At 39.0% G+C, this 22,382-nt stretch overlaps 1 protein-coding gene across 1 annotated transcript in view; it reads left to right on the top strand.

The window, feature by feature from the left end:
- RAB38 (RAB38, member RAS oncogene family) overlaps positions 1-17,662 on the top strand; it is a 53,208-nt gene extending 35,546 nt beyond the window's left edge. The window contains exon 3 of the mRNA XM_033121650.1: positions 13,861-17,662. Coding sequence (XP_032977541.1) covers positions 13,861-14,013 — 153 coding nt within the window. The 3' untranslated portion in view covers positions 14,014-17,662. The remainder of the gene's footprint in view (positions 1-13,860) is intronic.
- The last annotated feature ends 4,720 nt before the right edge of the window (positions 17,663-22,382 follow it).

Raw genomic sequence — 22,382 nt, 5'->3', positions numbered from 1 at the left:
TATGTGTAAGTTAAAAAGAACTCCATCCTATTCTTAAAGTGTCAATCCATAGAATTGGCTTATTAGCTATAGACCTATAGCTATATATGCATAATACCAACAGAAAGAAAAAGAGAAAAAGTGAAAAGGTACCAAGGGTAGGCAAGAAAAACTAAGTTGTATTCTAAATAATATTTTATAATACAAGAAAGCATGTAATACATCTTAACTGGCTCTCAGGAACAAAGTTTATATTTTTAAAGTTTATATTTGAAGCAGAAATGTCCTTTATCTGGCAAAGTTAGTATCCTTTTGAATCCATTAAATCAGATGGAATTCTGTAAAAACACCAGAAAATCAGAACTGAGGTTAAATGTTAAGCTCCAAGAAGCCTCTTTTATTCCTTTGTTTTCCCCCAGAAAAATTTATCAGACAACTACTTTATGCCTTTCTGAAGAGGTACTTTGTTTCAGATCATTTGTATTTCAACTTTACTTTTTTTGCATGTCCAATATAAAAACCTCAATTGTCCACTTACTCTGCATATGTTAAAGTTATCAGAGGCTACTAGATATGTATCTATTTGATAGTGCACAACTTTATGAAAAACTATTTTTCTGTTTTTAAAATCATACATTGCTTATGTCTGTCTAAAATGTAAATACTTATGTCTACATCTGTAGAGATGATTGCAAATGTCCTTAAAGCAATATAAGAAATACAGCTAAATACAGCTAATTCCTGATTTTGCATGGATTCCTCCGTGGCCAGTTTTGTGCCCCTCCCCTCAGCCATTCCCTTTCAGCTCCCCCTGCAGGTTGTCCAAATGGAAGTTACCATCTCCTGCGTACTCTATCCCTCAAGTCATAGTGATTGGCCAGTGGTGTCCACGTGACCTAAGTGGGGCCCCTCCTGGTAGTATTCTCTCCTGGATTCCTAGTGGCTTTCGTCTCAAGTGTGAACATGTGACTGAAGAAGCCAAACTCATCAGAGTCCTTACTTAGGATTTCTCCAGCTGAATTTGGGGGTAGGAAACCTTTTCACTTGCGTGGAAAAGCTGTAAGGATGTTAGCCCAGAGGCTGCTGGCAGCTATCTCCTTCTTATATTCAAAAAGCTGCTGGGCAGACAGAGAAAATGAAGATGACCTGATGGTGTTTCAGAGTCTAATTTCATTTCCTAAGGTTCTTGTAACGGCCTGAATCTTTCAGCCATTCCATCACTCCTAGGAGCTACCCTCCAAATGACCTAGGATATTCAATAAGTTTCTGATATTTGCAACAAAAAGCTTAGAGCTAACCATGTTGATAGAGTACAGTTGCTCCGGTAAATGATTGCCTAAATAAACGTCTTATAGTTAAACTCAATTTGAGAAATTTCTCCCATTAAGGAAACATTATTCTTAGGACTCCCACTCCAAGTTTAACTATATTAGTCAAGGGCTGGACATAGTCTCAAAAGTCACCTCCAATCCTATTTGGAAAAAGAGTATAAATTCTCTCCTTTCACAGCGGATGAAACTGATGCAGAGAGAAAACTAGACCTGTTTATAGTGACTAAGCTAGTTTGTAGCAACATCTGGGCTAAGACCCATGTCTATTAATTCTCTAAAGCTGCCCTGAATTTAAAAAAGAAAAGAAAACTTCAGTATGATAAATTTTAACATACAGCAGCTCACACTATTTTTTTTTTATGCTTTATAATTGGATATTAGTTCATGTTTCTTTCCCTTTTACAGGCCAGTCATTCATAAATTACTTGAGCACATGCATGCCAACAGGCTCTGTTGTGAAGCTGGTGACACTCCAAGTATATAAAAGTGCCACTTCTGCTCTCAAGAAGTTTACTATCTAGTGAGAAGGTAAATTTCCAAAAGTTATTGCAGTTTTGCATGATAACAGCTACTATAGGAGACTGCTATGGAAGCACCTGAGAGTTATCCAACCCAAATTAGCTCAGGTTCGAGGTGGGACATTGGTCCGGGAAGACTTACCAGAGTGGATAATGGCAGGACTCTGTCATAACCAGTCAGGCCCATTGTTTCCAACTTTGTTTTGAGCATTATCTCACTCTACTCTGTTAAAGTTATATTGAAAGAAACACATGAACTTTATTTTGGGCGAGGCTCAGAAAAATAGAGAAGGCAAAATTGGGGGTAACACTACCTAGGTAAGGGTAAAAAACCCACAAGTATAATACAAAATCAGTTAATAAATGTATCTACCCCCCACCCTACCTGTGCCATCCACAGCCACCCCTATATGTACCCCAACTACTCCTGATCAGTAGTGGCCAAATTGTGCAAAGAGGGACCCTGACCCTGTAAGACAGAGAGCGAGATAAGAGTTCTGTGATCAGAGAAGTTTACAAAACTCATTCTGTGCTTGGAGAGGAGAGAGGGAAAGGGGGATTGCTTGCTTCTCTCCAACTCTCCCATCCCAACCTGAATCAGCCTTTTCTCAATTCTCATTACTGTTGTGGATCTTTACCCTCTGCTCCAAGTTCTGCCATGTTGCTTTGGTTCCCGTAATGTCCTCCCACCCACGATGCTAAAACTCTTCTCCATTTAATGTAAGAAGTTCAGTCACATGCTACATTCTATTACTTTCTAGGGCTCTAAGGACTCCTGTTATAAAAAAACATTTTTGAATTATTTTTAACTTAACATTTCATAAAATTATTTAATCATAAGATGCTCTTTTCCCCTATACAACCTTATGAAACTTCAGAACCCCCTTTGAGATATCTTACTCTAACAAAGAATTATGTATGTCCCTCTAAACATTCTTATATGTAACTTAATAATACTAATGCAATATTGTAAAATTTCCCAAGTGTCAATATTTTATTTTCAGGCCTTATTGTATGCCTACACTATTGCTGAGTTCTTTCACATATCTCATGTTATACCCATCCTCAACAACTTTCTGAAGTTGGCATTTTTTTTTTTTTTAATCACAGATTATAGGCAAAGTAACTGGGGCTTGGAGAGAGGTTATGGTGAATTCCCTGAGGTTAAATAGCTAGTGATTGGTAGAGCTAGGATAGTTCTGAGTCCTTCTGCTAGACCTTTCCTCTTTTTTTTTTTTTTTTACATTTTTTTAAATTAGTTTCAGGTGCACAAAACAATGTAATAATTAGACGTTTATCATTTATATCCCTCACACAGTGATAACCCCCCTCTCCCATCCACTATCCCTCTGACATCGCACACAGCCATTATATTTCCACTGTCTCTATTCCTAATGCTGTACTCCGCTTCTTGTAAATATATATATATATATATGTACATATATGTGTGTGTGTGTGTGTGTGTGTGTGTGTGTGTGTGTATATAATTGTAGTTTACATTATTGTTCAGCTTCAGCTTCAGGTGTACAGTGCAGTGATCAGAACTTTCCTCTTAAACAAATATACAAATAATAAAAATTCTAGATGGCCAGAAGATTCTGTAACTGGGAAATGTACCTGAATTTCATTTAAAAATCCAAAGGAGAATAAAATGAAGTCCTTGTGAATCAGTTAGATGTCAGCAGCTGAATACTTCCAAATGAGATATGTTTGCTCTGGACGGGCAGGGGATCTGCAGATAGGGGTGGAATAAGAATAACCCAAGCAAAGCGCATGAAGGGAATGGCCTGTGGTTTAGTTTAGTTGGAACCCAGCCAGGTAAGGGGAGCCAGTGGACATGAGACAGAGTGAAGTTCTGGCCATATTGGTTGGCCCTGAGTTTGGTGGTCTGGACTGATTCTGAGTAGGCTGTAGGAGCCAACAAAGTTTTTTTGAAGTGGGAGTTGGGAATGAGGTAAGACTATAACTAAACGTTAATTAGAGTAGTCAGGAGACAGTCTGGAAGGAATATGTAAGACAATTGCCCTGGAAAGAAAATGGAAGCATGTGATCAGAGAAGATCACACAGGGCCTGACCTAGGGTGAAGCAGAGGCGGAGAGGCCTGGACTAATAACAAGATCATCACCTAAGTGTTGACTCCATAGCATATTAAAGAAAAGAGTATAAAGACTTTGATGAATAGTGCCTAGTCCACGGAAAGTGCTCTATGGTCATTTGCTGAATAATAAATTATTTCATTTAGGAACTTCATGGTAAGGACTTCAAATGATGAAGTCCCTTTGCTCTTACAAGTTTGTAGAATGAAGAAAGGGATAGTATTAGTCCACATCAGGAAGAAGAAAATTATATAGCACATGCTAAGTGCTGCCTCAGAGAGGTTGCTTAGGCTAAGAATGACTTGTTATCTAACTGTGGAATTTAGGAGTTAGACATCAGGGATTTGGTAGGGAGAGAGAGACTGAAGGTCTAGGGTTGAGGCCAGAGTTCTGGCAGTTAGGTAGGATCATGAGATTCCAAATACAAAACGATGATTAAAGTATGGATTTCTTTAGTTTTATCAACACCTCTACTTTTACACATAGTTCTTGTATGTTTTCACTCAAACAACATTATTCTAACAATGGTGGCAGAAAGAGTTTCATTTATGTTATCTGGAAAAGCAAGGGTTTCCAACTCTTAACTAAAGAGTTAGTTAAGTGATGGACAAGAGGGTTGTATATAAAAAACAACAACAGATAAATTAGAGTCCTGCAAAGAAATTGTTGAGCTAGAATTGACCATTCAGTTTCATAAAAGTTCTCAAGAGGAGATGATAGTAAAATAATTGTATATAGTATATTGTCATAAAAGTATATCATGTTACCCAAATTCTATTTATCCCCAAATATAATGTTTCTAATCCTCGTAATTCTATCATGTAGGTGCTATTATCTTTATATTATTAGGTGAATCCCAAGAAAGGTGAGTATTTTGCCTAAATTCATCTGGTTGTTAAATAGCAGGAGTTACCTGGAATAGTTTTTTTTTTTTGGAACATCAGAAGAGAAGAGAAAAAAAAAAATTATTTTGAGAAGAGAAAAATTAGTACTGCAGTGTAGGTCTGCTCCACTGCAAAGTCTTTAGTAGTTCAGTTCAATTTTTGTAAAATGGTTCAGTCAGCCTTCCTTCCATTTCACCTAAAAGAATCATAACTGGAAAACAAGAAAAGGCAGTTTGACTTTTTAAGTAAATTCTGTTGTGAATATGTTTTCTTTATCATTCCCTGTAGTCATCTCCCATCTAAAATTATTTTCAGGCTGAAACCTCAACTTGTTGCTCTTTTAAGAGCCTTGTTCGTTTGTTTACTCATTTATTCATTCATTTGTTCATTCGTCCATTTACCCAGTATTTTCCTAGTACCTATTGTCTGCCGGCTCTAAGCTAGACGCTAAAACATAGCAGTGAAGCTCCCTGGAGTTCCCAGTGCAGTGGAAGATACAGGAGGAAAACAAAACAAGCCATTACATACTGACCACTGATAGGTGCCAGAATTGAAGGATGCCTGTCCCAGCCTGGGGAAGTCAGTCAGCTACTTGAAAGAGGGGATCACTGAGGCATGACCTGAAGGGTGAAGATGAAGAGAAGCAGACACTAGAAGGGAGCTTGTATTTATCTGAGGACCTATACGTAATGTCTAGGTGCTTCATCTAATTCTAAAATTCTAACAAGAATCCTATGAAATGTGGTTAGCATTAGCTTCCATTTACAGATTACTCATGGGAGGCTCAGGATTTGGACTTGCCATTGGTCTCACAGTAAGTGGCAAAACCAAGTTCGAAAACTTGAGTCCAAAGCTGATCCTCTTTCCATTATATCCTGCTACTTCGGAAGACAAAAATGTTCCAGTCTCAATTCTCAGACTTGGCACGTGGAAGTGTCAGAATGAAAGCATTGAATCATGATAGAAATGAATTATAAAACAGACAATTTCTGCTCATAGTTAGCACACAGTAAATATGACTTTAAATTGAATTGAGTAAGTCCAACAAACAATGTGACTAAGTAGCTTATCCTACATGTCTGTAAAATCAGTTAGTGGTATGGTCACCTCCCAGGGTGTATAAAGGGTTACATGAGATTATATAAGAAGTATACATGGCATAGTATCTGAGTAAGTGTTCAATAAATATTAGCAATCATTACTATTAATATTTTGTGTCTGGTGGCCCATTTATATTCTTAAATTGATGAAAGAGAAAGTATCTTAACTGAAGGCTGCTATGTCTTCATTAATGGGGTTCATTAAGTTTGGGCTAAATGATAGTTTTTACGCTTGTGTTTATTCTTCTCTTACCAAGACCTATTATTGGGGGCTCTGGTACCGTTTAAGTATAAGACTCAATGAAGGAAATTAAAAAGCTCTATATTAAAAACCAAATGTTGAGAGAGGTAAAATCTATGAACGTTTTGATTCTTTCTGGTCATTAGTGGTCAGTCGTACGTTCCATACTGGCTTTGGCGATGTATTACAGGAATGGTAACTCTGCGTAAAGACCTTGGGAACTGTGTCTGCCTACTCTGAGTGTTGTCAGGCCTGGTGTGGGGAAAGGGACAGGGATGGTGAACTCGAATTGCTCCAGGAGCCAGCAACTTAACAAAAATGCGTACGGTAGGTGGAAAACGAGAGTGTATATGTGCCATTTAGACAGTTAAAATTAAGCGTAAATCAATAAACAACGGTGGGCCACACATAACACATTGTGAACCGCTTGTTCATCATTTTCGAGACTGAGAAACAAAGCACTGGCCCTCCAGTTAGGGCACTCGACTCTTCATTCCTTCAGCAGACCCTTCCAGAGGAGTGTGTCACAGTTGGTACGTGTGGGGGCTCTGGGCTAGAGTCCGGCTTTGTCATTTACCAGTGCTGGAACTTTCAGGAATCACATAAGTAGTGACTGAGCGTGGGCTGGAGAACCAGGGGCCGGAAGTTTGACTCACTGGCTGTGTGACCCTGGGACAGTGGTTTAACCTATCTATACCTCAGTTTCCTCACCTGAGTTTTCGTGAGGTTTCACTTAGTTAATACAGGTCAAGTACTTAAATGGCCCCGAAAATATAATAAATTATCAATGGGTATCAGCTTATTTTGGTAATAGTATTTACAGATCTTTTACGTGCCAGGCATTGTGCTGGAAGCCAGGAACCCAAATATAATATGATAAAATCCATGTCATTAAGGACACCGACAACAGGCAGCTGTGAGTCACTGGTAAGTTCCAGGTACGTAGAAAGGGCCAGGGAACACTGAAGATACATGTCATAGTGCTGAGAGAAGGCTGCTCAGGAGAGATAATAGTTCTAAAAATAAAGAGGTGTGTGCGCAGCAAGAGCAAAGAGGTAAGCTGTGTGATGCCAGGCAAGTCACTTTCCTTCTCTGTTGCCTTAATTTCCTAACGTGTCAAAGAGAGCAGGTTGAATTAGTGCTATCTAATGTCCCTCCCTCTTTAATATTGGGTGGTTCTCTGTCAGCCTGGTCACAGGACATTTGCTGGCTGAAGTGGGGTTGCAGAGACTGCTGGAAAGATGGGCGGGAGACAAGGGAGGAGAGCCAGAAGGTCTGAGGACCTGGGACCATAGAAAAGGAAGTGGGAGGGGAGGAAGTGGGTTTGAAATGGACTTGGACATCTAGTGCATAAAGGGCAGGAGCTAAGGTAGGATGATAGTGGGGATGGGAGAGGTATTGTCTGAAGGACACAATCTTTGGGGCTGATTGGATCTGTGAATGTTCCTCTTCTTTCCCTATGTCTCCATGCTGACAATGCGAACTCTGTCCTGTGTTGAAATCTGTGACAATATGGCTCAGTCTGTCCTTCCCAGTGCCTGTTAGATAGACTGAAGTCTGGGGACTTTCAGGCAATGGGGCATCCTTAGGACCTAGTTTGTCTGGATCACACTCTCCACTCACATATTCCTTTCATGGAGAGTGTGGCAAACGCAGAACCATGGGCTTTGAGTTTAGGCAAACCATGGGCACCAACAAATTGCTGGTCATAGACTCTGAGAAGTCAGCAAGGAGAAGAGAAAGAATATAAAAAAGCTTTGAGGATTGGAGCGGGAAGCCAGATTCTGCCCCTTACTGAGACCTTGCCTATGTCATTTAACCTCTCTGCACCTCCCTTTCCTCATCTGTAAAATGAGGGCGGTACCTTCCACCTCAGTGTTATTGTAAAGACTACGTGAAATGCCGCTTTCTGAGAACAATGTCTGAGATATAGGGCTCAGTTTGGTGGAGCCTCCATAGAAGCTCATGATTGTAGTCGAAGGAGGCAGGTGTCCAAAGGAAATGGGGAGCGATATTCGGGATGAGGGATGAAAGAAGTACTGAGCAGACAAAAATACAGGCGCCCACTCTGCACACCCCATATTAGATAAGAACTAAAGTAAATGAAAGCTAGCAAAATGTTTGGCACCTATATGCTTAATAAACCAGTGCTGAATCTTAGAGAAAGGACTTAAAAACCCCTGTTCTGTGTAAGACTTCTTACAATAGTGTTATTATCCAGCCGGCCATCTGCTCTAATTAAAATTTCACAGGGCTGAGGAATTTAGCGCCGTAACCTTGGAGCCTCTGGTACACTTGGTGTTTTGTTTGAGGTTGATATATTTGGAAAGATTAGGGGAGGATGAATTCTTTGCCAGCTTCTAACTAGGCAGATGTGAAGGCTTTCTGCTAGAATATTTTTGCTCTCTGGCACTGGGGGTCAGAGATTAAATAATTTGCTACCAGGCAGATGTTCTGAAAAGCTAATTAAAATACTGACAAGTACCCAAGACCTCAGATAGTTAGATTTATATGCCTTCTTCCATAGGAAGATCAGAATCAGTGCAGCTTAAAATCCCTGTATTAAATGATATTTCCAGAAAGTTCACTATTGAAATAAAAAGGAGTGGCTTTAACGATGTTCTTAATTATGTGACTGTGTCTCACCCTGGGTGCACATTTTAAAGAAGTGGAGAATCTTTTGAAAAATACCCATGCTGGGCCCACCCCAGACCAATTACGTCAATGTTTGGGAGGAGGGACCTGGTAACATTTTTTTTTTTTTTTAACTCTCTAAGTGACTTAAATATGTAGCCATGATTGAGAACTACTAATTTATAAATATAATGTATTTTAATATCTGTTTTAATTCTGGAAGGCACTGTAAGATACCATATGGGAGCAGGATAGGAATTGGAGTTAGGCCAGTTTTGGTTGGAATGACAAACAGACCAAGATCTTGTTCTGCTCTGTGTAAGTTACCTCACTTTGTTAAAGGTTAAAATTTGCTCACCTTTAAAATGTGGCTATTAGCTCTTTAACAGATGTTTGTGGGGGTTGAATGTAACTGTCAGTTCATAAGTTAAGAACCTGCTGTATGCCCAGCGTAAACATGCAATAACGATTCTGGTAGTGACCATTATTTGTTTTTACTAAAATGCTTTATTAGGAATGTTTAGCTTGTGTCTCAGTCATACTTATTGATATAAATGAAAAGATTCTGAGTAGAGGCACAAAGAGGGGCACATATCAACCTAAAGCAGGCAGCACAATAGACCATCGTGTCATGTTGCAAATATGTAAATAAATCACAGTCGGATTCAGTCTAAGAGTACATGTTTTGGAAGTCATGGAATGTATAAATTGCCCTGATAGCAAAAGACACTCCTGGACATGTTGTTACCACTCTCTAGAATAAATGCAAATAAAAATGCCCAGGTAGCCTTTTGTATTTACGCCAGCGGCTCTGTTTCTTCACAGTCACCTAGAAAATGTGGGGTTGGCTGTGTCTACTTGGATGCCAATATAATTGCCCAAAGGGTCTGAGCCTGTAGTCTGTCAGACAGTGTTTGACGATCCATACTGACATTGGACAGAAGAGGAGTGGGAAGTTCGCTCTGTATTGCTCTTCCTTCTCATAGTCTACCCTTGGCTGTGACGTTAGTGGTGTATAGAAAGGACCAGCAACACAGAGCAACTTTGCCTGAGGCCCTGACTGCATGTTCCTACCCTGTTTATGCAGGAAACATGTACCTAGCTCATGCTGTTCCTTTATTTTATTTGGAGAATATTTCCTCAAGAGAGCTGAGATAGGGTCTAGTTCAAAGCCTGTACTCTCAATACACTTTGGTTTTTGTAGTTGGCATATGGTAAATATTAGTGTTTGCTGTTCTCACTGGGCTCACACTCGGCCCTACCACTTACTATTGTGTGTCTTTGGGCCAGCCACTTACCTTTATCAATCTCAGTGTCCTCAGCTGCAAAATGAAAGAATAGAATACACATATTATTGTGTTTTCCTGATGACTAAATGAGAGGAATATATAGATAACGTTTATTGAATGTGTACTCTATGCCCTTGTCTAAGTATTTGTCTAGTATTTCACATGATCTAAATATTAACATGTATTAACTTACAATCCTCTATAAAGTAGATATCTTATTTCCCTTTTTACAGATGAGGAAACTGAGGCAGGGAATGGTTAAAGTAATTCTTCCAAGGTCACACAACCAGAAAGTGGGGGAGCTGAGACCAGAATTTGGCTTTAAGCCTGTGCTCTAAACACTATACACCATGCCTTTTTGTAGTTTGTAGGTGGTAAATAATATAGTGTTTGCTCTTCTTCCCGACTTCCTCTTGAAATTCTAATCTGAAATAGGTATGCCATGGTAATCCGCACCGTGGTACACATGATAGGTATTTACTAAATATTTACTGATAGATTAATTGATAAAACAGAGTACTGGGGGTCTGTATAGTTTTGTCTACTTATGGAGTTGTATTGTGTTTATTGACACTTCACATGCAAAACAATCTCCATGACTCTACCTGGCCAACTTAGCATTCAAGCCTCTAGAATGATCCGGCTCGAGATGCCCCTTCCAACCTTATTATGCTCTTGCTGTTTACATAAACCTTACCAGTATGTAAGCTCAGTCAAGGATAGTACTTATTTTATTGTCTTTATCTTTGTATGCCTAGCACTTAGTGGGACTCTGAACAATATTAATTGAATGAATGAATGTGGCTCAGTCACCGTGAGCTGCCACTTTGTTCCTACATGCAATCTAAAAGCAGGCACTGCCCCTCCTTGGCTCTGATGGGATTAGACATGGTCCTATATCCTAGTCCTGATAACAGCTAACCTTTACTCTGTGTTTTCAACTTCACAAACAATTTCACCAGCCTCATCTTATCTTTTACGAAAATGATCTGGCTAGGCTGCCATTAATTGGGCTTAGATTTTTGTTGTGTTTCTCATAATGATGATGAATTTTCATTGATTATTGTCCACACTAGCATTTTCCTTATCTCATTAGTAGATTTTGCCAATTTGCATATTAATGAAAGAAAACCCTGTTTAGCTGGCATGTTTATATGTGAGTGGAGATTTAAAAAAATACTACTGCCAAATCTAACTTACATTGTTCCGTTACTCTGATGCTTAAAACTAGATTTTCCTGTCATATAAACATGTTTTTCTTTGAATGTATAAAGGGGAAAGGAACTAAGATTTATTTAGTATCTATTGGGCCTAACGCTGTGGTAAAAATTTTTATATGTTATTGCACTTGATCTTCAAAACAACCTTGAAAAGGAAGATAGCTTAGTAAGAGTGAGGTTTTGATATGAAAAAGCCTGGGTGTGACTTCTGGCCCTCCAAACCACCTACTGCATGATCTTGGGGAAATCTCTTAATCTCTCTAAACGTCAGTTTTCTTCTTTGCAAACAGATATGATGAAAGCCTATGTTTGGCATTTGGGGTGGGATTTGGTTGCTTCCTTCCCCAACACACAAGCAGTATCCAAATGGGAACCAAAGTTTAGTGATTGTTGGGCAAGCACCTCATAACCACCCAAATGTAGGGCTTATTTAGTGAGCTGTGCTGGCCCAGTAGGCCAAGGCGTGGGAGACTAACTGAGGCCACCCATCCCCATTTTCCTTGAATATGAGACATTAGAGGACCTGGACCTGGCTTCCAATTATTCACATAAACAAGTGGCAGGACTCAAGAGCAGAGCGTTGAGCTGAGTGTGTCCCTGCCTCGGTCAGATTACTGCCTGGAAGCAGGTAGTTCAAGTGTGAAACCTGGGCATGACACCAGGAGGAGGAGGAGTGACAGAGCCTGCCAACCAGGGGCAGTGACTTGCAGGCATAGTAACCTGCACAGCAGAGAAGAGGGCAGGGGCAAGCTATTCTCTATGGACTAGTTTTCACGGCATCCGGGAGGTACTTGAGCTGAAGATAGGTAGGCCTCTCCTACTTTACCCCAACAATAACAACAAAATCAATAAGAACAAAAACAAATCCTGGGATTAAACAAGATTATGTATATAAAGTGCCCAGCACTGTTCACACGGTAAAAGCACCAATGATGACTATACCTGGTGAAGAGAAGCAATTTTTTATTAGATAAGTATGATCGTCGAGATGATTGTGTAGATAACCAAAGGGAGGCTCGGAGACGTGAATTCTGCTCTGCTATAAAAACCAATAACAATAACATCACAAACAAGCACAAAAGCAACCAGAACTTCATCTTGTTTTAGCTTTGTTAACCCCAGAAGCATTTTTATTAAGGCTCTGTAAATGGAAGAAAATGACCACGCTGTTGTCTAGAACTTGAAAAGTTCCAACCCTATGCTTTCAGAGCAGGTGAACTCAGGGCTGGACTTGAAGGATATGAATGTTTACATCTAATGTAATTAGGCATTAGTCATAGATACTATTTAGAAACCATCACTATCTCTTACGTTTTCCATGTAATATGCCTTCATGCAATGATCTTAAAACATATCAACAATTTTGACATATGTACAAAAATTAGGGATGAGTAGTTACACTTCAGATTGGACAACAAGATTTTGTAGTAAAACAATTTGATAAGGAAGTCCTTATCTCTTTACATTGACTAGGAGGAGGCACATCAGAGAAATTCTACAAATCGTAATAAGAACAGTCATATTTGACTTTACTGGAGATCAAATTTTTTCCGTTTAGTACATTGATAGTAAATATTTTGTATTTTTCAGTTTTCTGACTATCAGATGAAAGGTAATTTAATCTAAGTAACAGAACAATGTAATTTAGATTCAAGTGTTTGCTCCATATTTTCCCAAAATTTATCTTATTCTTGAAACTAGACTCATATTTCTGACTTCATATTTTCCTTTAAAGAATATATCTATCTGGATTGTTTAGGTAACGTCACAGTAATGAACAACCCCAAATCTCAGTGGCTTAAAACAACCAAGTTATAATTCTTACTCACGCTACATGTACCATGATGGGATACTTGGCTGTTCTTGACCCTCATTTATAGAGCTAGGCCAAGAGAATTTCCTTCTCTGTGCTGTCATGACTGCCCAAGCAGGGACAAAAGAACATGGTGGATTGAGCATGGGTTCTTATTACTTCTATACAAAAGGGACGCACATCCGTTCTCACATTTCATTGTCCAATGAAAGTAATATGTTCATGCCTGACTTCAAAGAGGTCAGAAGAGCACACTCCTACCATCTGGCCTGAAGGCAGAGACCCAGAAATACTTGGAAATGCCTAATGACCACTCTAAGAGCTATCTTATTATTCTTATTTCATATCTAGGTCAGAAAAGTAGTATGTGCAGAGGGCAATTACAAACCTCAGTTAGATTGAAGACTTACGTATCGTCTACAAGATTATGTTATAGTGTAATAGGATGGGAAAAGAAGAAAATTGCCCTCTAACTTAAACGCAGCCTACTATGTGAGCCCATAAAACATTGTTCCTCTTATGTGGCACAACAAAATAAATATTTTTACCTTCATGAAGAACCGAACAGTAAAGTTCTTTGAATGAATAAATGGGAGTGAGGGGAGTAGAAAGAGGATTCATGGATAGCATATAGGAAGGGATATTTAAAGGAATTGCAAAAATACTGCCCTTCTGTCACGAAGAGGTCCCTGCTCCAGCATTATTGTAGAATACTGAATTAAAAAGCTATTTTGTTTTTGTTTTTACTTCTTAGGAAAATATAAACATCGATGAAGCCTCCAGATGCCTGGTGAAACATATACTTGCAAACGAGTGTGACCTGATGGAGTCCATTGAGCCGGACATCGTAAAACCCCATCTCACATCGCCCAAGGGTGTCAGTTGCTCCAGTTGTGCCAAATCTTAGTAATAATTTCATCCTCTCATGAATTGTGCCTCAGTTTTTTACCATGTTGTGTAAGTGTCATGATAGGGACACACGTGATAGGGCAAGCCAAAGATGTATGCTTGTATCTTTCCTGTAAGAGAGAGAAATAGCAAATATTCTTTTTTATGTTTTTTTCTCAGCATCAGCACAGTGTTTACAAGCTTTTAAAATATTTAGTCTGTTACAAATTTCCATCTTGTAGCTGACCACAGTTCTGCAGGGCCAGGGTGGTCCTTGTCATTTGCTTCTTTGAATCAGCCAAGGTCTCAGTCCTACAGAGAAAGGGGAGAAGAGCAAACTGGCTGTCAAGTTAAGCATTGGCTTTCGCTTTGCCCCTGGTATCTTTGTCTAGATTTCAATACATTCTCTGCTGCTTTGACAGACCTCTTAAGTAGAAACAGTATTTTCTCCAGAGATGACCACAATTCTCAACAAACCTAAGAGTTATCTCTGATTTAGCTCTTCAGAGTCATATACCCAGGCTTCCTGTGCTGATGCTGCTTTTATTGTCACTTTCCAACCCCTGAATGTTGGTTTAACTGAAAACTGTATGAAAAGATCTGCCCCCTGTATGTGCCTTTTTGTTAGGCTTCTCTGACTCAAGCTATGGGACTCGTCTGTACATGTAATATATATATTATATATATATTTTCACAAGTGGAAAATAAAACATTAACAGATGCTGCTTCCTTATTTCTGAAAGTGCCTTAAGTTTCTTAGTATTGTGAGCTCTTTTGTTTTTTTTTTAAACTATGTATCCGTGATTCTCAAGACCCATTTCTAAAATTCTGTTTCAAACAGGAGACGGGAAATATGCATTTATGTAAAGGAACTGCTGGGCACTTTTAAAACTGAGATGAGTCTTTTCTGTCTATATCTGCTGGTCATATCGGCATTTAGGCCAAGAAAGCAATGAGTGTATGCAAATATTTTTGGTTAAGCAGAGAAATATGTTCTCATATATTCTGATCAAAAAAGGTGCCAGAACAACCAACATATAAAACAACAACAACTAAAATATGCATGGCGATATCTTGTTTTACACGATGGCTGTAGTGCTGAAGTGCTGCAGGTAGCTGCTACTTTTTAATGGCATTATTTTCCATTGATAGTCATAATACACTCACAGGAGCTTTGTCTTTTGTAACAGATGTTTTGGTGTGTCCTCCCCATCTTATTTTGGAATTCACTGTTTCCATAAGCACCACCACACAGATTCCTATTGTAAGTGTTCATGACATTTTCCTAGAGGGCTTTCTCTGGCTTCTGGAGCACTTGACCTGTGAGACAAGCAGGTCAGAAGTGCCAGGGAGAAAATGTCTCCAGAAGCAGCCCTCAACCAAGGATAACAGGAATTGGTGGATAAATACCTTGGGTTCTTTGTCTCTCTCAGGAAGGACAGTTCTAAGGCATGTGCTGTATAGTGTCTCAGAACTTCCCAGTGGGATAAAGCCCCTGGTTCCCACAGGGGAAACCTTCCATGTGACTCATCCTTTATTGGCTTCCTCTCCTTCTTTCCTCACTTCATCACTCCTCTATTGGTGCTTCCTGGGTTCACTTTCCCAAAAAAACTACTTTCACTCCAATCCTTGTTTCAGGGACTTACGAGGGAACTCAAGCCCAGCCTAAGTTAGCTGGGACAAAGGTGGCCTAGGAAGCAATTCCTCAATACCAGCTTCTTGAAATGAATCATTCATCACCCAGGTGGTAGCAGGGACCCCCTTGCTGATGCATAATGAGGTGGGGCTGATCCCTGGCAAGATGTAACATCATAATTACTAAGACTCCTATCAGGTGTATTGGGATAGAACATAGATGGAAGAAAATTCTATTGCTGTTATGTTTGAAAGACACGGGATTGTAGAGTTAGTTACCCTCCATAGGACTTCTGTAGGGGAAAAAAAAATGTACACACTTAGGGCAGCCAACAGTCAACTCCGGATTTGATGTGAAAGCTTGAAGACCTGCAAGCAACAATGAAAATGGTCCTCCTTTCCTTTAGATGCAGGATAGACCGTGCTGAAAACGAGGCCTCAGATTTGATTTTAGGAGAAGCAGAGTTGTAAAGTAGACCGAATTCACAGAGCTAGAAATCTCTTCCACTAAAATCAGGACCCTGATAGGGAAGGAGTCGCATACTGCAATATAGGAGGAGATATTTGGGTAGATGCTCTTAAGAGTCTTGAATCCAGAGAGTCTTTTGAAACTCTGGCCCAGAAAAAGATGCCCTTACCCTTTCCAGTGGGAAAATAGCCAATTGCCTCATGATAGCCCTATCTTAGTAGGATGTTTATAAGTTGATGCTGTCCCTTCTTAGTTCTGCTCCCATCTCCCTTCATTGCTGCTGGACAAATAACTAGGATCAAGTCTCAGTATGAAAGCAGAAAGGTATGACCTTTGTTGCAGGTGAAATAGATCACCAAGCAAATTAACTATAGAACCTGACTAGTAAGGGGACTGAGTACTCGTGGGACTGAGAAGATTCTGAGGAATTGGCCTTGAGATGCTAGATCAGAGAGGACAGAATGTAAGACCAAGTAATACATAATCTATTTCTATGAGAATGCTCTTTCATGAGTTAATTTATAGCATTCTGGCAAGTACACCTGGAGCTAATCCCCATGTCCTACTGGAATAGCTGTTAGAAGCCAGGAAACAATGTTGGCTTAAAATAAAGGATGCAGTGATGCCAGAACTGCCTTGGCAAAGTATTAAAGAAGAGCTCCAAGGTCTTGGAGAGGTGGGCATGTTAGAATGTATTACTTTGTGATGCCAGAGAAACTACCAGCTAATCGTGTACCCCAGGAGAGCCCGGAATACTCTCTCTTCACTGAAGCAATAAGGAGTGTCCCCAAACGAAGGACAATAGCACCAAGAGAAGCTCAGTGGTGTCTGTTCTCTGGAGACCAGGTTTGAGATTGTAAATATATTGCTATGTTTCACCGGGAATGGTACCTTACCTGGTTAAGGTTTAAGATGGGGTACTACCATTAAATGCTATGAGTATATTTAGCATTGTGTCTGGATAACTATCTTCCAAAGGTGGAAGTAGGAGTGAAGCCTCTCTCTATCACTTGGAATAATCCAAAGGAGAAAGTGAGCTTCCCCTTTTTAGAACTTCAGAATCTACAGAGTTAGAGGTTTTGGTACTTCTACCAGGGGACACAGTAAGTGTTCCACTAAATCTACAGCTTCAGCTGCTGCCTGATTATTTTTGGCTCTTCATACCCACAGGCCAGGAGTTGGAGAAGGCAGTTTACTCTGTAGGCAAGGGTAATTCATCCTGATTACCAAGAGGACATAGAACTGCTGCTCAATAATGGAGCAGGGAGCAAGGAGTATGTCTGCAAATCATGGGACTCAGTGGGGTGTCTCTGGATGCTTCCGTGCCTGGTGAGAGGCAATTGCCGCAACATCTATGAGGATAAGTAACTGGGTTACAAGGACAAGTAACTTGAGACATACTCTCAAGGATAAAAGTCTGCATTATTGCACCGTGCAATGAACCTAGATGAGAAGCAGGTTGGTCAAGGGAATGGAAATGGGAAGAGAGAGAAATGAACATCAATTATGGTCTCAATATTAAGTACCACAGTGGAGACTGTAGCTTGTCTCACCAAACCTCCACTTTCTCCTTCTCCCTCTCTCTCTCTCTTTCTCTCTCTCTCTCTCTCTCTGTCTCTCTCTGTCTCTCTCTCTGTCTCTCTCTCTCTCTCTGTCTCTCTCTCTCTCTCTCTGAATTATGACCAGTCACTTCCTTAAAAATATCAGTGAAAGCAGCACAGAATGAACTACTCCAAGTTGTGGACTAGACAATAGCAGAGGAAATGTCTGTATCCTCTTAGCATATGGCTTCCTATTGCAATCCCTGCAGCTCTGCCTAAAAGCTTTCTCTGGATACATGGAGCCTATTCGTCTTGTCTGCTGGAAAGATCAGAGTGCTACAGAGTTTACAGCTTCAGGAGCAATCTCATCTAAGACTGACAAAAATTGGTAGATAAATACTCCAGTTTCTTCACCCTTCAGGCAGGATAAATCGGAGGCTTGCTCTAGTCACTCTTTCAGAGGTCCCCAATGGGACTGAGGCAAAGTTTCACACAGTGGTAACCTGCTCATTAGCACAATCTTTTCCGTTTCCTTTCCTTCTTACTTCTCTACTACTCTACCAGTGTTTCCAAGGATTATCTCCCAATTAAGAGATTTTCGTTTTTGACTGAGCTTCAACTGCTAGTAGTACTTAAAAACATCAGAGCATCTGGACCGTAACTTTCATTATGATAAAATCTCTAATCCGTTGTTTTTCTTTCTAAACATCCACTGAAATGTGGTGTCAAAGATATGTATGGTAAGATCAGAACTAAGTGTCTTCTACTTTCATCGTTATTTATACAGTCTTCAAAATGAGTATTTATTGATTCATTCATCCTTTTACTCTTTCATCAAATACGTGTTGAATAATTCTCAACACTTGGCTAGGCACTGTTGTGGAGATACAAATGACTAAGTCCGTCTCAGGTCTTAAAGTGTTATCATCAGGTAGGGGACTCAAACATGTAATCAATTCACCACATTTCAAGAGAGAACTCAAATGCCCAAACCAAGAGATAGCTTCTGAAAACATAATTTGTTTCTAAATGCAGAGACTGCAGCTCCAATCAGGTTTAAGGAAATAGAATATATGTTCCTACCGTTCTCCTTCTACCATCCCAACACTGGGATCTAGCCACACTAGACTGGTTTGTTCAGCTAGCTCTTCTGGCTGTTTGCAATATGCTTTTCCTTTTTTTTGAGGGGGTGGGGCTGGAAATTCTACCCATTCTTCAAGGATCAGCAATCAGCATAACAGCACAGCCTTATAGCCTTTCAATATCTGTGGGTAATTCCAATCACTTTCCACACTTGCACAGCTCTTGATTGATTCCATCATCAAACACTCACATTCTGCATTCTAGTGAGAGATCAACTGTTATTTCTAGAACACCTACTATGGGACAGTCATTGATAAGGAACTTTACCTTTATTATGTAATTTAATCCCCACAACCCTACATGAAAGTACTCATCTTCTCGTTTTATAAGTAAGGAAATTGTTGAACAGATATATTGAGCAACTTGCCAAAACTCATGCAACTAACAGTAAAGCAAAGATTCAAACCCGGGCAACCTAATTCAAATTTCCATGCTTCTAATCACTGTGCTAGCCTGTCTCCTCTCAGATATCTGGAGGGGGCAATATTCTGAGTGCAGAGCACAATACTAAGCCCAGGAAATGATGACAGAGTTTACCATGTGCCATCCACTGCTAAGCATTTCTCTTAACTACTGTGAGAAGTGGTGTTGTCATGAGATAATACCATAAAACATTTAACATAGTGCCTACAACATAGCAAGTAATTAGTAAATGTGGTTATTATGATATTATGCTGTCTGTTTGATTATAAAATTGAAGTAATGCAAACAAAACTATTAGGCGAAGATGGTACCTATTTTTGGAGGTGTCAATAATGAGACCAAATCAAATCCATTGAGACAGAAAGTAGATTAGTTAGTGCCCATGCTTGAGGGAGTTGGAGGTGACAGCTAAAAGGTATGAGTTTTCTTTTGAGGGGCGGTGAAGAAAATGTTCTAAAATTGATTGTGGTGATGCTTGCTCAACTGTGACTATCCTAAAATCCATTGAATGGTGTAGGTATATTTTAAGTGGGTGAAATGTATGGCGTGCAAATAACTAAGAAAGATGAGACAAGAAAAAAGTAATGCCATAGGGAAAAATCAGTATTAGTTTTTTTGTTTCTCCCAATGCGTTATTTTAGCCCCACTATGTAGTATAGTCCTGGTGTGATTCTCTAGAAAGGAATCTTAGCAGGTATCTTTTACCACGACTGTCATGTGCCTAGCTTGTCATCACTTCTGAATTCTCAACTTATTCTCACATTTGGAACTAGCAGAGTGCATGTGTTTAAATTCAGCCACATCTGTGCTGTTTCTGTATGAAAATATCCTTGGATTTCTGGGCTCCCCACACACCAGATAATTTCCCAATATTGGAAGAGAAAATAGGCTGAGAAATTCCATAAAAGGGCAGAAGTACTGATGGACTAATTCTATGTAACTTTCAAAGATGAAGGAAAAATGCCTCTGGGAAGTGTGTATACACTGTTTCACTGCATTGATGAGTCTGGAATTTTTTATTTCAACAAATCAAATTATTTTGTTCAATTTGATTGATTTTCAAAAGCAATATTAATATTATTGATAATAATACCCAATCAGAGGCCTTGGCAATTTCTAAGTACAACGTACTCACTGAAAATGTAATGGTAGACATAAGATTCTAAAGTTTAGAATTCCAGCTGCCCCAGATTATACTTTCTATTAGAACAAAATTTTCTTCCAAAAGAGCTTAAAGAAATCTTATGAAAGGTTCCAAATGTGATATATCAAAGAGTTGCTATTACTTGTAATACAATGCAATGTTTTCGGTTTTATCTTGAATTGAACATGTAAGAAGTTACCTTATGCCAAATGTGTAACATCAATTTATATTCACTGAACTTCTTAATCAAACAGCTATCAAGTGACAGCTCTGAGCAAATTGCTGTGTTTGGTGCATTAAATAGATCACATGTCAGGGGTTTCCACCAAAATGCATAGTGTATATATTATTTTGTTTCTTTCCTCTGTGATAGCTGTTGTCATGGAAACACGAAGAATAAAAGTCATGGATCCCTGCTCTTTAAGTTTGCTATTTCCTTGGGGAAATGGTCGGGTGGGTGGGGAGTGGTATGGGTTAACAAGACAGGCAAAAGATAGTTATGGATCAAGAAAAGAGGTTTTTTTCTGTTTGTACTATATAACATTCTTCATTTTTATTTTATTATTATAATACATGTTAATAGTTATTTTTTTAACCAGATCCTATATCAGATCTTTCCCTATATATAACGGCATTTCATCATCACTACAACCCTATTGGGGGTTGATTTCACATTTCATGAATACGAAAACAGGATGAGAGAAAATAGTGTCCAAATACATCATGTGATTCTGGCAGGATTTCTAAACACTGTATCTGCTCTTCTGGCCACAGTGGGCTAATCAGAGGACCTCATTCCTCCTGGCTAAAATAACAGATCTAGGATTGTGCTTGGGATCCAACTGAAACATTCAGAGCTCTCTCCTTTCCACACCACTACCCCCAACTCCTGCCCCCAAAAAAGCTTTCAGAAAGAGAACCACAGGAAATGGCCATCATTTTCTTACTCCATGTGACATGTGGCAGTTAGGTGAGCACATACCAAAAACACAGAGAGGTGAAGAATCAATAAATGAGAGAAAGGAGAGCAGGGAGAAATAAAAACTCCATTTGAGTCTCTTGGTTCAGCCGTGTATGAATCTTGATTTAACCTTTAACTTCCTAGTTATATGAGGCAATAAACTCTTCTTTGGGTTCTTTGTTCATCTGTTCAGGGTATATTGAGTTGATTTTCTGCCACTTGTAACTTAGACTCTCGTGACTAATACATTCACACAGCCATTAACAGTGCCGTTAGACTTGTATCCAGTATATCTGCAAACATGGTTCTCAAAGTCCATGTTGTTGAACATAATGTTTACTTACAGTAATATTATAGCTCCAACTTAAATGGTAGTATTTTATAGACATTGGAGGCTTTACTTCAAGTAGTCTACTAGTAAGGAAATATGTGAAGACATTGTTAAAGGAAGACTTGGTGCTTTAATGCTGATAATAACTAAATAGTACCCCAGAAATAAATGGGCAAGAGTAGCAATATCAGATGTTTACATAGTTTTTACTCTGTGCCAGGCACAGTTCTGAGTGCTCTGCTTGTAGAAAAACATGCCTAGCACATAGTAAGCACAGATGTTTGTTATTTTCTTCATGATCCCCAGAAGAACCATTTCAATTTATATTTCATCTTTTCTTCTCTATCTGAATCTCATGGGAATTATAATTATCCAATTATTTTTATATGTGCAACAATACAAATATAAAAATAATATATAAATACAATAAAACAATTATAAATATGAATGTAAACCATATAATTTAAATAACCAAGTTATGTATATTATTAAATTTCTTTATTGGTCAGCTGCTAACCAGCTGTTGAAATATTAGCTAACTTGTATCAATGGGAGTCAAAAGAATTTTTTATGGTATGAAAGATCTGCAGTGTCTTTATAACATATTTCCTCTTATAATAAATATTAAACACATATATTATAGAAAATAAGTAAAACGAATGTAAAAATCATGATTCCACTATCCAAAATAACCAGCTTTTTTCTCTGCCTAAATGGATTTGTTTTGAACATGGTGTTTTG

Source organism: Rhinolophus ferrumequinum, chromosome 11, assembly GCF_004115265.2.
Source record: "Rhinolophus ferrumequinum isolate MPI-CBG mRhiFer1 chromosome 11, mRhiFer1_v1.p, whole genome shotgun sequence".
In the NCBI taxonomy this organism is placed as follows: domain Eukaryota; kingdom Metazoa; phylum Chordata; class Mammalia; order Chiroptera; family Rhinolophidae; genus Rhinolophus; species Rhinolophus ferrumequinum.
This window is presented reverse-complemented; position numbering and strand designations above follow the sequence as displayed.